At 35.9% G+C, this 17,758-nt stretch overlaps 1 protein-coding gene across 1 annotated transcript; it reads left to right on the top strand.

Moving 5' to 3' along the window:
- The first annotated feature begins 42 nt into the window (after positions 1 to 42).
- Positions 43 to 15,160, top strand: LOC139118245 (uncharacterized). The gene is made up of 13 exons (XM_070681526.1): positions 43 to 210; positions 3,361 to 3,521; positions 3,930 to 4,033; positions 4,337 to 4,544; positions 5,269 to 5,375; positions 6,077 to 6,285; positions 6,868 to 7,045; positions 7,395 to 7,572; positions 9,361 to 9,461; positions 10,560 to 10,704; positions 13,670 to 13,752; positions 14,428 to 14,590; positions 14,899 to 15,160. The coding sequence occupies exons 2-13, from the start codon at positions 3,368 to 3,370 to the stop codon at positions 15,027 to 15,029; spliced, it is 1,761 nt and encodes a 586-aa protein (XP_070537627.1). The 5' UTR covers positions 43 to 210; positions 3,361 to 3,367; the 3' UTR covers positions 15,030 to 15,160.
- The last annotated feature ends 2,598 nt before the right edge of the window (positions 15,161 to 17,758 follow it).

Below are 17,758 nucleotides of genomic sequence, written 5' to 3'. Positions count from 1 at the left end.
CACCAGAGCCAGTACCCGGCTTCATGCATAAAGGCTCTTACCGTTCCCTCCTGACCGTCAAGAACACGGTTTTGAAGACTTTTCGCCATTGTAAATTACTGATTGGTTGACCTGACATAGGACATTCGTTCGACCGTATGTCAATTGAGTACCTTAACTGTAACATTTCGAATTCCCCTGTAGCATCTGTGTCACCGATTCGTCTTACAGGTAAGTCAAGTTCCAGCATGGTAAATCAGACAATAATGTTGACAAAATAACCAGGACTAGGGTCTTGTCCCCGTCATCTATTCAGTCTATACATATTAAGTACAAAGGTCGTTTTAACCTCGATGCCCTGACTGTTTGAAAGCCATAAGAACATTGAATTACGTCGCCATTAAGCCACTTGATGACTTGAGATTCGGAAAGTTGGGGCCTGACCCCTTTACGTTTCATAGTATGCATCGTACAGTTATGTTACTATATAGAAGTAGTAACTATATTTGGAGATAAACTGGAATCTGGTTACCATTAATGAGACCAATGATAAAAGTGCAAACCTGTGTGACCTTGCAAGTGCACTTTGCCTCGTGCTTCGTGACTTTTCTGTGCTGTCTATGTATAAGTAAACTTACTATAGATATGATATCCCATGTGTACGAAGATGGGACTTTCGTAAAACCCGCACTCCTTCATTTTCAGGCGACAAACACGGGGTGCGTGCAGTTTAGAGGTATAAACTCACTCTAGTGTTGGCTATCAGAGTTGACTCCATTGTTTTAATTATATAATCATGGCCATTCGGTAATTCAGCGATTTTAGAAAGAGAAGGTGATACCTCTTTCACAAAGGATTATGTGACCGAGATAGCCCGTCATACAAAACGAGTGTTGCATTTCTCCACCATGTCATCCCCTTGAATATTATGACCTCGCATGTCTTTCTAGGCCAAGTGTTAAAGGTCACTGCCGTCTTTATCTAAGATGGCCGCGCCCTCATTATTAGGACAAAACCTCATCAATATGTTGTAAAGCTTATTGTACAGTTTGTCTATATAACTTGACAGGATGGGAGCATTAATATTGTGAGTAATATTGTCTTGAATTCATACTTTGCATTCATGTAGCTGCAATCAAACACATGCATGACGTTTTGTTGACCTACTTTTCTAATTATTAGCTCACGTGTGTAAACACGTGGGCTATTGTCATAGCGATGTCTGTCTGTCTGTCCGTGTGTGTGTGTATGTGTGTGTGTGTGTGTGTGTGTGTTAGTGTGTGTCTGTCTGTCTGTCTGTCTGTCTGTTTACACGATAACTCAAAATGCCTGAACGGATTCAAGCCAGATTTTTTTACACAGGTACCATATGCTACTTGCAAGAACTGATTAGATTTTGGTTAGTGTGGCTTGCATACTAATGAAGTTATGCAATATCGTTTTTTTCCGTACAATGGTTTCCCTATGGAGACGGTAATGATAGTGTAGACATATATCAAGAAATACTGCACAAACTTTCATGAAACTTTTCACAGATGACAATCTCAGAACATTATGATGATACTGTGAGTGTCATGTCAATTGCCTTCTCATTTGCATATTTAATGAACTTTTGTTATTAGTGAGATAACTTTGAAATTCCTGCACCAAACTTGATGATACTTGCAACAAATATTGATCTGATATATATCTAATTATACTTAGAAGCAATTGACAGTGTCAAGTTAATAAATAGGTCATTTGCATATTTTATGAAGTTTTGTAATTAGTCATATAACTTTGATATTACTTCACCAAATGTGATGAAATCTGCTGCAGATACTGATCCGACTGATATCTAACTGTAGTGTAAAGCATTCAGTAGTGTGAAATTAATTAAAGGTTCATTTGCATATTTAATGAACTTTGTAATTAGGTATATAACTCTGAAATTACGGCACAACAGTCTTGTAAATTGGGTACAGATATTGTTTTGATAAATTTCTAATTGTACTGAGAAGCATTTGGCAGTGTCATGTAACAAATATGTCATTTGCATATTTTTTGAAGTTTTGTAATTAGTGATATAACTCCAAAATAACTGCACCAAATGTTATGAAATCTGCTGCAGATACTGATCCGACAGATATCTAATTGTGGTGTAGAGCGTTTACTTTTGTGAAGTTAATTAAGGGTGTATTTGCATATTTGATGAACTTTGTAATTAGGTATATAACTCCAAAATTACAGCGTTATATTTGATGAAACTTGCTACAGATGTTGATCTGATTATTATCCAATTGTACTGAGAAGCATTGAACAGTGTCAAGTTAAAAATTAGCTCATTTGCATATTTCATGAAGTTTTATAATTAGTCATATAACTCCGAAATAACTGCATCAGATGTGATGAAAACTGCTGCATATACTGATCTGACAGATATCTAACTGTGTTGTAAAGCATTAAGTAGTGTAAAGTTAATTAAGGGTTCATTTGCATATTTTAAAAACTTTGTAATCAGGTATATAACTCTGAAATTACGGCACCAAATTTTGTGAAACGTGCCACATAATATTGATTTGATAAATATTTAATTGTGCTATGAATCATTGAACAGTGTCAAGTTAATATAGGGATTATTTGCATATTTAATGAACTTTGTAATTAGTGACATTACTCTAAAATTACTGCATTAAATTAAATTAAACGTGCTACAAATGTTGATCTGATGGATATCTAATTATCCCATGAAGCATTGAGCAGTGTCAAGTTAATTAACAGCTCATTTGCATATTAAATAAAGTTTTGTAATTAGTAATTAAAATCTGAGAGTACTGTGCGATGTTGAAAAAAACATGCTTCATTTAGTGATAACATATATCTTATTGTTCTGTGAAGCGTACTACTATTAATGAAGCTATTGTAAAACACGTGAGCATATTCAGTTCATATCTGGTTTTACCAAATAGTGACAGGCAAGGGGCTAGGTGTAATTAGTTGAAATATTTTAACGTTACAATAGGTGTTGTAACAGCCTTGGAAACATTTGCCTATGCCGCCTTAATGACACGCTGAAGCGTATCAATAACATAACCTCAGATATTGATGTGGGTCTCTATCGCCTAACTTTACCGACGACCTTTCGTGAAAGTTCCACGTTTCGCATTGAACAGTCTTTCTGTGCAATGCATGATTCAGGAGTCGGGGACCGGACTTACTATCTGAGGATGTTGAATTCTAGACCAAGTAAATCCGGCGTAACGAACTCACAGTAAATGTATGTATATAAGTGCGCAATATATTTATTGATAAATTATTTCTTAATTGATTAATTTATCAGTTAACTGTCACTTTCTTTTTATTTGTGATTAATTTATTTGTTACTTATTAATTTACAAACAGTATCACGATGGCAACACTTCGAACTATCTGCAAGCGTTCTGCAGTAACTGAACTGTTCGCTAACCTTAGGCAGGGAAGCTCCCTTAAAAACGCCGCGAGAGTGACGTCATCGGTATGGCAGCCAAGAATTCAGCGATTCACCGCCTCATCTCAAACAAAAGGTGGGGTTTCTCTTCATAAATGAGTAAAATATGAAATTCATCCTTTTTGCCGCATGTTTATGTATACTTAAAGAATTAAAATATGGATCTTCGTGGTCGAGCTTGCCAGTACACTTTTACGTGTCTGTATTCTCTTGCCTATATGGACACAACATTGTGTTTAGTGTGCACATAGAATGAGACGGGCTTACAAACGGGCGTTTATAGAAATTGTTGGACAGATCATACCCGTGAAAGTAATAACATCATATCGAAATTTAGAAAGCAGACCCTGCAGTCAGAAAGGTTGTGTATACATAGGTCAATATACCAATATCATATATATGACTCAAGTAAGCCAAAGTATATGTATCTGGCAGTCATATATACCAAATTATTTACGCAATGTACTTGCCGTCAAATTTGCAGGTATTATTAAAAGCCAGTATGCTGATTTGAAAATACCCAGTGACCAATCTTTACCTGAATGTGTTATGTCAAATTTTGACGTCTTCGGGGATCAAGTGGCTTTAGTAAGTTAACAAAATTGAACCTTACGATCTGTTACAGTTTTGCTATATTTTATATTCCTCACATTTAGAGAAAATATATTATTACAAATACCACATTTTACTCTCACCGAAGCGCGAGCGTTTGGTTTTGCACAACTCTATTGAGAAGAAATATATGAAATTCCTTGCAATGCATTCGGCAAATTAACTATCTATACATACATAAATACATACATACATACATACATACATACATACATACATACATACATACATACATACATACATACATACATACATTTATTTTGATGCCATTTATGACAGATTGATGGCATCTCCAACGAAAGCTACACATTCAAAGAGCTCAAGGAGCTAGTTCGTCGATGTGGAAGTGGTTTAGTGAAGGCAGGGTTTGTACCAGGAGATGTATGTGCCCTGTACACACCTAACTCACCAGAATACTTCTTATCATTTTATTCTGCTGCTTCAGTGGGAGGAATTATAACCACCATCAATACAATGTATACAGTTGGTAAGTGTTTCTGTGCTCTGTCAAGTGTTCTAACGTAATGGAAAGTCTTGTGACTGGTCTGAAACGACATGCTTGGCGTTGAGGCTGCACAGTCAAAAATAAATTTAATTTTCCCTGAAAGACTCATTAGTGCACTTTTAAACATAACTAGTGATATCATAGCTTTAAATTTGATGTCAGTTGAAACATATAGACAGTCTTTCGAGTCGACCACGTTCGCGCCGTCATAAATAGTCGTTATCTATACCATTTGAGTTTTCTCTGTGGAGGAGACACAGACTGAAGTACCCCTTTCTCTGAAAGTAACGCCATTATGTACACAATCAAAATACCTTGAAGGGACAAAGGACAAAGTCGGCCATTTTTCATGAACTTTGTTTGATATGAGATACTACTTATATTGTTTGACATGTTGAAAGGTACTGAATGAATGGGCGACCATGCACATATTCGACCCCGGTTTTAGACAAATTAAATTTAACCAGTGCGAAAATGGTCAGTACCAATAATTCATTTTAGCGATGGTTTCATGTATCGTGTCTAAAACCGGGGTCGAATATATTAATGGTCGCACATTCATTCAGTATCTTTCAACATGTCAAACAATATAAGTAGTATCTCATATCAAACAAAATTCATGAAAATGGCCGTCTTTGTCCCTTTAAAACGGCAATATCGAAAGTACACTATTCACCATGAAAAGCCTGTTTGCTTTTTTGTGCAGGTGAGTTGAGAAATCAGTTAGAGCATTCTAATGCTAAATGGCTTGTAACCCATCCCTCGCTTATCTACAAAGCTAAGGAAGCCGCTAACGATCTACCTACATTAAAGGTGAGTCAGCAGCTAGCCTCCTGAGAGAAATCATACTTAACTGTTTGCCCGAAAGTTACTGCAGTTATACTCCACAGGAAAGCGCACTACACAACAAGCCAATATTTTATAAATCGTTTGCTGGCAGTCGCCCAAATTAGTCGTAGTTACCTCTTGGTATAATCGAATATACATTGACGCCCAATTCCGAGTTTGCCTCGTATTTAAGCGGCAACCGTACTCATCATGTTTCATTATATGGTTACATCCTGCATTGCTCGAATGAACACACGATGCCTGACTCTTTTTATTTGTTCTGCAATATGGCATACATTTGCAGTGACTAAAATTACACTATCATCAACATTCGGACAAACCTTGGCACTACATATACAAGGAAATCCGAGAAACATTTGTTTTCTTTGTAAGGCCTTATAAATATATATATGCAGGATCGAGGGGCCATCAAATAACCCCTTATGACGCCGATCTTACTCTAACCCAAGTAAGCTTTTCTTTTTGGAGGCGCCATATCACAATTTGAGTCACCACTGTGAGAGTTACTCATATCAACCCCTAACCAGACTCTCTGTTAATAGACTGCCACAACTTGGAGCCTAAATTATTTTCCCAGCATTAAAAGTTACGTTTACTCTTCGTCCGTTTCCTGGTCAATGCTATTTTCTAGAGAAAATGATTGACAATTTAAGCTTACTGTGTAGGGCATCTACGTCATAGGCGATGACAACATACCAGGATGCAGCTCCTTCAACAAGCTTATAACAGATGATGGCTCAGAATTTCCGAAAGCCGTAAAGATAAACCCAAGGGAAGATGTTATATTTATCCCATACTCAAGTGGGACAACGGGTTCCTCCAAGGGAGCAATGTTGACCCATTTTAATGTCATTGCTGCTATGAAACAGTTAACGTAAGTAAGGAAAAGCTTTGGGTTTTGAAAATGTGCGTTTACTCAGTAAACATACTATTCTTTATTCGTCTCCTACTATAATGTTTAAATATGAAGTGTCATCCTTTTACAAACATTGAATCATATATAATACTCAACGATTCAGTTAGATACAAATATGTTTAAAATGGATTTAGCTTTTTACAGTGAATCTTGCTATAACACACATAAATACCTTATGGCACGTCAAGGTTTCTGTTTGTGTTAATTTTGGTCCTCGGAAGAAAAAAATCCTTACCTTAATTTTCCAACTATTTGATGAATTACAAATTATTTGCCATGTACTGCCATGCAACGTATTGTACGCAATAACATTGTTCTCGAATGACGTCAGTTCACAATAAAAATGGTATTCAACATTATGATTTTTAACATCGTATTTTTCACTAAGGAACTGAGTTGAAAAACTTGAACATCAAGGCATTTCGAGAAAACATTGATAACAGAAGTAGAAAAAATAGGACGAAATGAGAAACGAGGATAGAATGTTTAAGAATAACTGTTAATCGAACACATGGAAATAAATGAATTTGTTCTCGACAGAATACCAGGATATCTCAAATTTGAGCGAGGTTTTGACGTACTTCCTGGTCTTCTGCCTTTCTTCCATATCTACGGAATGGTTGCAATTCTCTCAGCTGGACTGTATCAAGGTGCTAAAGTTGTCACTCTTCCAAATTTTGAACCAGATGCTTTCTTTGGAGTACTGCATAAGCACAAGGTGACAAGTATCTATCTATCTATCTATCTATCTATCTATCTATCTATCTATCTATCTATCTATCTATCTATCTATCTATCTATCTATCCATCCATCCATCTATCTATCTATCTATCTATCGATATATCGATCGATCGATCGATTGATCAATCGAATTGTCCATTTGGCTGGCTTGCTATGCAAGGTATATCATGAATCCCTGTTATTAGCACTACGTGCAGGGCTACTTCTAAAGCTCGTTTAAACCAACTGAAACTTGCCAACGCCAATTTATAGCCCGATTTTCCCATTGTGAACAGATATATAGCTCCGCAGTTAGATTATTTTCGTGTACTCTTATTTTGAATAGGTAACACGAGGTCTGATGGTGCCATCTTTACTAGTATCCCTAACCAAGCATCCAAACATATACAAGTATGATCTCTCAGGTTTGGTGGAGATAATGTCCGGGGCAGCTCCTATTGGTCAAGCCACATTAACTGAGGCAAAGAAGCGTATTGGAAATGAAAATTTGTTTGTTAGACAAGGTTTGTAGCCGCTAAGTATCGACATTTACATGCACATGCCATAAAAGTCTAAATGCTGTTTGAAGGGCTTTATCGATCTAACAGATCACACACGGACTGAACAATAAAGCAGCTATAGTGTGACATGAGATGTTACATCAATTTTATCGATAACGCCGCTAGGGTACATTTGAAAAGTAATTTAAATTGATCTCAAAACAGGTATTATGGAACTTTATCATAATTTACTGAATCTCAATCACACAAACTCAACCTCAATTCCATCAGTAGCAGTCATATATTCAACTACGGCTAATCCGTCCGTGATTTAAACTAACAGGGTAAAGAAGTCGCCTAGCTTATACATGATACTAAAACCGCACAAAACAGCATACAAAGCTAGGTTTTCGTAAAGTCTAATGTTCAACGACAGAGTTATCAAAGATGCTGACTTCTGTTCGTCCTGCCATTAAACGGGGATTTCACGCATTCTATGATGTTTTCTTTTCTTGAAGTGGTATAATCAAATGGTAATTTTAAAAATTCTAAGGAACTCTGGGATAATTTGAAATCAAGATCTATTTCAAAAGTAACATCTACTAAAACTTTCGATTTTCCACATGGTATACTATCATACCATAAAATAAATTGAAGAACGCTTGACAAACATCATCAACCAAGCTCACGCCGCTACAAATACATGGTATTAGGGTGAAATTCTACATATTTTGTCAAGAATAATACTAATTCTAAAGTTTTTTATACAGTGGAAGACGTTATCGGTATGCTTGATATCCTCATTGACCTCATATTTATTGAATTTAGCGGACACATTTTCCAAGAGTGTGAAGGAATTTCTATACTAACTGTGCTCTCTTGCTTGCTGACTTATTTCTGTACTCATACGAGGCATAATATATTAAGAACTTAATCAAACAGAAAAAGGTCTCTGTAACTAGAACTTTAAATCATATATTTAGATATATAGACAATGTTAGTTGAATGAATAACTCCAGATTCAGTGGCTATACCGCTATGATAACCCCTACGAATTGAAGATTAAAGAAACTACAGAAACGGCCTCTTATGCTTCAAGTACTGTAAAATGATTCTGGATTCGAAAATTACCCTAAAACATGGTTATTCTTGTTCCTGCGTTGCCTAATTGAAAAGTTATATCGAAAAAGCGATTTTTTGATATCCGAGAGGACCGCCAAGATGGCCGCCAAGTGAAACCTATGGGATAATATTTGATTTTTTGAACATCAAAATTTATTTTGCTAGATATCCTATGGAAAACAAAAACGTAGATTTCCATGGGATCTATGGGAATGCTACATATCGATTATGCTAATTCTCCAACTCCACATGAACCAGAATGACAAGGATAAACCTCTAAATAGCTGCCAAGAAATTAAGATAATGTTAATTTCGCCATCATGATGACGACTACAGCGTTCATACCATTAAAAGTAGTACAACTAAGAGCGTTTTTATGTTTTGCGGATATAGTTGGATGATTAGAGATGAACAGACAGGCGAAAAGTAAGTGTCATATGCAAAATTCTTCGTTGAATTAATATCAAATTTAGTAACTGTTGTTTCCATTGACCTTTTAGCGCACACGGGAATCAAGGAAAGCAAGATGCAGGTATCAATGATAGTTTTAAGATAGCTCAATTTTAGCAATTATTTGATTACAAATCGACAAAATGTCGATTAAAATACGATTTAAAGAAACCCTGAACTATACACGAAATTGTTTTTAAAGAGACCCTAAACTATACGCGAAATGTTACTTTTTTTCAGCCTACGGTTTGACAGAAACATTGGCTTTAACGATGACGTCAAGTCTCGATGAATATTGTCCAGGGTCCGTTGGAAAGTTAGTACCGAATACAGAAGCAAAGGTAAGATGACACCTTGTAATAATGTAGCTGTCTGTACGTATGTCAGCAAAAATGTTGAAACCAAAGCTTGAAATTATTTGCATGAACTTAATGATAAATGTCTCAAAATGGAGAAAGCAAGCTCATTGCTTAGAGTGTGAAAGTCAACCAGCAAGTATTAAGACTCTAATCCCTCAATCATTGTGAAGAGGTGATTATCAAGCATATGACGCAGAAGTAGTGTTTATAGAGTTAGTTAGCGTATCATGACAGAAGCAGTTAGACAAAAATGCACTTGTGACATTAGTGCGACTACTAGGTCAATACTAACAAAATTTATGATTTAGCATTAGAGTTGTTGATTTCGCTATTTGAGACATCAACGTAAACTATTGAATTCCTTGGCATATGCCTTCTTGATGAACATTCTCCATCTCTTATTAGTCTTCAAATCTTTCAATAGTAAAAATAGGATCCTTGGCATGATTATTAAATACGAAACTATGAAAACTCCATACCGTGTCTGTATGAGCAAAAACGAGCAACATTTCGCATGTATGGCTACATTTGAAGATAAATGAAAATAATAAATGACGAATGTTTGTTGTTTCGTATGTTGCAGCAAATTTATTTAGTAAAATTCAAAAATGAAAAATGTATAGTAAACTTCATTTATTACTGATACTTCAAACGTAAGCATTATTCTTTAATGTTGTATATTTTGTTTATATGAACAATAAATAAGTTTGATCAAAATTAAAGAATGACAAGCTAGGCTACTGAGATTGCCGCTCTATTAGTATTCCGAAAAGGTGTGGACCTGTGTTCACAAAATCAGTCATCATACACCACACCATAGAAAGTTGATAAATGTAATATCAGAGAATATTTTTAAAATGAGAGTGGTTAATTTTGAATAGTATATTCGCCATAAATAACAGACACAAGCTTTGCAAACTATGTGTGTTACAACTTTACTGTACAATCACATATGTAATACGTATACAAGCGGACACCAAGATATCCGAACCTGACAATGGTTCTTAATATTTGAACCTGTGCATGAAAGTGGGGAAAAGATCTTTCCAATCTGTCATTCACTCTTTTATATTTCTCCAGGTTGTTGATGTTGACACAGGGGGGATTCTAGGCGCCGGCGAAGATGGTGAATTGTGTTTTCGTGGTCCTCAGATAATGAAAGGGTATTTGAATAATGAGGAAGCGACTGGACAAACCATTACTGAAGATGATTGGCTGCACACAGGTATGAAGGTATTATGCGTGTACAATGTGTCCAATATTTGTACTTCAGGGAGAACAACATCTTTACCGATTTTGTCATTTATCAATTATGCAGCTATCTTCGCATGTCATTATATATCAATGCATCAATGTTATGGCAACAGCTAATATCGATGTTTTTTTCTTTTTGACAAGCAGATTCAGAAGTGAGCTACATACACCAATCGATATATATTTTCTCTTTCAACATGAAAATTGTTGTTGTTGTTCTTGTTGTTGCAGTTCTTCTTCTTCTTCTTCTTCTTCTTCTTCTTCTTCTTCTTATTATTATTATTATTATTATTATTATTATTATTATTATTATTACAAGTTTAGGGGCTATAAGTATTATATAGAAATCTAATAACAGTTCATCGAAGCTGTGGGAATTCTGAAAAAGAGGTGTTGTTTATTTTAATTTTGTCAATAGGGGTGACTTCCAATTGTCGTACGTATATTCTCTCCGCCCAGTTAGGTGTTCCTTTTGACATCACTACCTTTATGAATATTCATATACTTGCAAAAACTGACAGTCGCTGTGTCTGGCAGCGCTTGCTCACAGTGGCTGAGCTGCAAAGCGTAGCCTTCGAATGCAGGCCCATCGTGGCAGTCGTGGGCGTGCACAAAACAAGGCACAGCGACTGTGCAGAGCCATGCTATTGTAATTGGCCTTGTAAACGTATCTTCAGCGTGGCATTTGGAGTTGTAGCGAAAACCATAAACCCTCTCCCTATGCTGACGTAGCTGGTTTTATTTTGTCATGTGCATTAAATGTAAGCAATCAAGGAAGTTTCGGCATGGAAATAGAGCAAAGGCATGAGTTTCCGCGAGATCTGTGCTACAAATATAACTTTACGCATGCGCATTCGTTTGCCAGTGTAGTGTGCCAATTGAGCATGCGCAATTGAGTGAACGTGCGCGTGAGTGTAGTCTGCACTAAGTCTCCTGCTATAATCATGTCGTTCAGCTATGCATGTTGATAGAAACTGGAATTACTGCAGAAAATACCTTTCAGGACATCACATGTGAGTCTGTAAGGTAACAAGTAGGACGTTTAGGAAATCCTTTCAGAAAGTTCACGCTGCCTGTGGCCATTTTGTGGAGTATAAGCTTATAGTTATTCGTACCTGGAGCGTATACAATTCTACTGTACAGTGTACATATTACCGGATAATATGCGATGGAATTTTGCGTTTCACGTCGTTCAATCATTCAGATGGAAATGCTGCCCTTCTCCAAACTTTGAAAAAAACAGGGTGACAGATTTGGAATGCTAACTCTTGTATATCAAGAATGACGTAATTTAATGAGAAGACATTTGTATTCGAGCACGGCTACAGTTTTTGATTCGAGAACTCTCATCATGCACCGTGGTTGTATTCAACAATCGAGAGGACTAGGGTGAGTCGAACTTTTTCCTATGTCCATGTAGCACTTGTGCAAAAATAAGCGAATTTACAGGCCTTTGGCGAATCAATAAATGCGTTTTTCACCATGCTGAAAGGTTGAAAGATCCGTCCGTCACTTTGGGACGAGGTAGATAAATGCAGTCAACCCAGCTGGGCACATAATGTGACTTTGTTCTGGAAATTACGAAGACGACCGGCCGTGCGGTGGAACTTTGCAACAAAGTTTCGATATCTGAACTGACCTACTTGAATGACAGGCACAGGAAACGATTGGCAATAAAAATGCATTCTCGTTGCATTTTGATAATAATGTATCAATCACAATTACACAGAAATTATGCCTCCTCCCGGCAGAAGGGCCATGGCCAATTTTTAGCCCTGCTACAGTATGTCTCAGTGCTGAAAAGGCCATGTTGATGTCAGGTTGTCATGGCAACTTTTAAAATTTGCATACAACTCGGGTTGTTGATAGGTCATAAAACTTTTGAGTCCCACTGTCGTCCATTATACCTGTTTCCTTGGGTATTAAAGGTGTGCAAGTATACACATCAAAAGACTAGAAAATTCACTTCATGGGCAGAATCTCGTAAAATAGCCTTTTCTTGTCTGGTTAACGAGAAAAGATACCCCTGATCTAAAATATGCATGGTTTTAAAGAAAAAACTGTGGTTACCTAAATGGTTACCATGGCAACATGAAACAAAAATGAACATGGAGTTCATGCTGTGATAAATACACTTAGGAGAGCATTTGCATAGTAACTGGGATTACTTTTAATGGAATTTGGAAAACTTTGAAATTTTAAAATGCAAATAGGTTACTATGGAAACACAGGGCAGTAAAAATGGATATCATGTTTTGTCTTTCTAACCCAAAATAAGCCTTTGGTATAATATGTCTGTTGATTCCTGGATTTTTACACTGAATATTTGGTCTTTCTAACCCAAAATATCCCTTTGATATAACATATTCTGTTGGTTACTGGATTTTAGGTGGAATCTTTGAAAAACTGGTAATTTTTACTCCTGAATGGTTACCATGGAAACATCTCACATTAAAATGAGTGGTTTTTTTCGGTGTGCTAACAAGAAAAACCCTCATTATCAATTTTTTTAAATCAATCAATAGTTCTTTAATAGGAATTAGGGAAAAAGTAACATTTTCAATCCCAAAATGGTTTCCATGGCAACTCGAAACATTAAGATCAGTCTTTTTGTGTGTGTTCTGTGACCCGAACTCCCCTACTAGGTAATTTTCATATCAATCAAAGTAACTTTTCATGGGATATTAGAAAAACTGAAATTTTCAACCCCTAAAATGTTTACCATGGAAACATGGGGCATTGAAATCGATATCATATTTGGTCTTTTCGACCCAAAATACCCTTATGGTGAAATTTTCACGGAAATTGAACCTATTATTATTCGCGTTATTATTTCTATATAATACTTATATTAATTATTATTATTTTTAGCAATATTTTGAGATTATATGTTCTTGTCAAATTTTGATCTGAATTCCCTTTTTATCCTTGAAAAGGAGATCTTGGGCATTACGACGAGGCAGGTCATTTCTATGTAGTGGATAGACTGAAAGAATTGATCAAGTACAAAGGTTATCAGGTTGGTAACCTTTTGAAATGTAAAAACAGTGCCTTTTTATGTGGAAGTTGCAAAACTATCTTTTAGTGAAAATTTTTCGTAGAATTTGGCGCTGATCTTTTACAAGGTGGCATATGTTGCCGTGCACGTCCAATATATTTTGCCTGCCCCGTAATGGTGGTTGTTTTTACATGTTCCACTTATTTGACCTTTAAAAGTTGGGGCGATGTAAATTTAAATTGCATTGTACCTAGAAGTACAAATCCTCTCATTAAGCAATGTAGAAACTATAATTGCCCGCACAACATGCTAAATTAGTATATCAAATGAGCTGAGAGATATATTGGTTAAGCTAATATCCGTAATACACCAAAAATAAAATATTTGAGAAATCCATAGAATGTTTACGTTTCAATGTAATAATCAACGTACGTTCAACAGAGTTTTGGCTATGCTGTTGAATTCTATCACATCTCTCCTTCTCTTATCAAGGCAATACGTGCCCAGAAAGTAAGTTTTGACTTTCAACTTCAAACATTGTGAAAATCAAATAAGACAACTGGTTCGAAAAGACTCTTATCAAGTTGTTAAATGGTGTGAAATATTCCCTTGCACTGAAATGTTTCACTACGCTTATCCTTAACATTAAGAAGGCCCTCCTAAAGTGAAAAAAGTCTGTGCATACTTCATCTATAGGTCGCTCCTGCAGAATTAGAAAAAATAATATTTGCTATAGAAGGCGTGCAAGACGTGGTTGTAATTGGTCGACCCGACGAAGAAGCAGGAGAATTACCCAAGGCTTTTGTTGTGCCACAATCGAAAACAATAACGACACAGGATATAGTCAGTCATGTAGAAGGTAATGGTTTTGTAAATGAATAGTAACAGCGGACGTGTATTAGCACCATAATAGAACATGGTTTAACTTGAACTTGTGTGTTCAGTGGATACTTATATACCTGCTTAACTCTATACCTTTGGTAAAGTTACCTCATGTGAAACACCGTTAGCCAGATTGGACATTTTGGTGTCACCAAAATCCCTGTATTTTGTCAATACACAACTGTTTGATTGGTCGCCAACATCGTTATAAGAATACTTTAATGGAGAAGAAGGAATGTCTCATCGAATATATCGGCTTACTAAACTTACTCATCTTTCCTGCAGAAAAAGTTGCTCCATTCAAGAAACTCCGAGGAGGTGTAGAGTTTGTCGACCAGATTCCAAAAACAGCAAGTGGCAAAAATTTACGACGTGTCCTTAAAGACAGAGAACTGGCAAGAGCTGATAGAAAATGAGTCTACGAGTATGATACAAAGACAAAGCGTGCGTTATAATGGCAATAATCGTGAAAAAGAACACGGGCATTTAAACATTGTATTTTGCAATCTTACACATTAACAGGAGTTGATATTTTTGATATTGTTACCGAGAACAAAATTATTTTTGAAAAAACTAAAATGGTGAAAATTCTAACACCAACAGCTTTAAAATGAAAACCCACAAAAGGTAGATACATAAAGTTTTAAAAAGGTTTGATAGTCCGCATATCTATCCTCAAAACACATTCTACAGAGCTTCAAAATTAGCCCACACAAATGGTGAATCAGAACGGTACAGTAACAAACTGAGAGTCCGAATATCTGTTCCAGAGTTGCCGTCTACACTATCGTCATCATTCTGTTATGAGTAGACTTGGTGTTACTATTGTATATTTTTAAATGAAGGAAATATTCGAAGATATAAAGAAACCTAGTGATAAAGATAACATGAGTTTGCAAATGGATTCACAACAATTACAATTATGATTGCTTATACTGAAAACGTGATAGGATCAAGGTGCATAAATTGCTGCAGGCTTTTCCGATTGTGAATGAAACAAAGAAAATTTCCGTTCTGCTTTGTGTTATTTTTTTTCAATCAGATACCGGTCATTTTTTATTCTAACTTGATAATCAAACTACTCTGGTGTATTTCAGATTGTTCTTTTTTTTCATATAAATGTTGTTTACACTGAACAAACACCGTATTAAAACTTTAAGCGTAAAGAACTCCTTGTACTTTCGGCCTGGAGATTAAAAATCAACATAAATATTTATTTATATTTGTGTCAAAATGATGATAAAATGACATGTTGTAACAGCGGTGATGTTATCTATTCTATCGCACAGATTTCGCACTTTTGGTTTCGCCAATTGTTTTTCTAATGAAGACGTGGTTCTGCGTTTACATCCCCTTTATTGTCGTTGCTTCGGCATCTGTACGGACATTTAAAGACGGAGAGGAATATGTGCGTGTGAGTGCACGATAGAACAACTATTAACTCTCTATACATTCTATCCATTGTCAGCATTGTTTATTGCATGTTTACGACTTTAAAAATCTCGCAGTGTTCATACTACGAAACAATGATATAATCACGGCCAAAATAATTCACATTAATTGAATAGTCAAAGTGTTTAGCATAGTCTCTGTAATGACAGACTGGATTGTGTTTGTTGTAGAATAATAGAATCTAATATTCAAGAAACCTTGGATCAGATTTCTCCGCGGGTCTGTTATATGTTATCTCACACTCGCCTGCGGCTCGGCGTGTGAGACAACATTTTCCCTACGAGTGTGCGGAATATGATCCAAGGTCTTTGGTGTGTGTGTGATTCTTTTTCTCAGATGACCACAAAATGCGTTTAATTCACACTGGAAACATTGAATGATTTCTTTAACTATATCAGTGACTATCCTACTTCATGGCCACATGTATTATTCTTGGTCACTAATAACATAAGCTCATTAGGGGTTTCACTAGTACCAATATTTCAACTTCAGCTCCGGACGAGATATCCATCGGGAAAATGGCGATATGTTCCACGTGACCTATGTTCACCTGTTATTTGGAAACTTCGACCCTCTTTTGTGAGTCTGCCACCAGCGACATACAACATTATACTAAATTGTGTCAACAATGTCGTCTGACACTGCATTGTAACCCGCTTATTTTGTAGTTCTGCACTGTGCTACTCATCGCGCCATTGGATAATATTTCGAAGCAAACACAATTAACAACAATCGCATATTGCACCTCGTATGCCATCGATACACATAGAATCAAAACATCCTAGTGTATTTAGAAAACAGAATAACCGCATTTTACTCGTTTCTTTAATGTTTTCTAAAAAGAATTTTCACACAGCAACGCGTTCACTTATATCAGAAGGCAAATGCTAGAATATATTAATTGAAACATGTTCGCTTTATGATAAAATATTTGATATAATGTTAGAAAAAGAGATAACGAATCCATGGTAATCGAGCAGCATGACAAAAAACACTATATACGTTCGAACTGCTTAACAATATGTAAAATATGTTACTTTGCAAAGTATAGATTTACCGCGGCATTAATAAAGAAATAGGTTGTGTTTTACAAGCATGCATGTTTCTATAAATTATTTTATAACTAACTGAGCAGTGTTTCACGCTCACTGAATTCCATTAGATGGTTATGTAAGATGTCATGCATGTAAACGTAATGATTAAATGTAAATTTTAGCTTGACTAATTGATCACTCAAAGTGTTAAATTCATGTATATGATTGGTTGAAATTTCCTTAATGCTTTTACTTTGCAAACTTAAAGATACGCCTTTAAAGGGTATATCTCAGCTAGAAAGCAGTTTTTTTATTTTTGTCATTTGTAAATAATGAGACTATTTTGAGAATAATGAGACTATTGTGTTTCTTCTTTCTTTTTCCCGTTGATAAATAATTGTGAGAATGGAAAATGTTCATGGCTTGACAAAAATACTCCGAGAGGACTACGTCCACTTGTGTGACGTCACAAGTGGCGTTTGTGAGTGTAGAACGGAAAAGCTATACACATAATTGCAGAAGGGCATCTATATCAATTTCTGTCAACAATTTTGAAAATGGCAATCACTCCTGTAATAGAATGTTGTTCGAATTTAGAGGATAGCCAATGATGAAGAGTCTGGTGTTACTGTTAATAATTATTCCATCGGAAATATTAT

The sequence above is a fragment of the Ptychodera flava genome, chromosome 2 (genome assembly GCF_041260155.1).
Source record: "Ptychodera flava strain L36383 chromosome 2, AS_Pfla_20210202, whole genome shotgun sequence".
Classification (NCBI taxonomy): Eukaryota; Metazoa; Hemichordata; class Enteropneusta; family Ptychoderidae; genus Ptychodera; species Ptychodera flava.
This window is presented reverse-complemented; position numbering and strand designations above follow the sequence as displayed.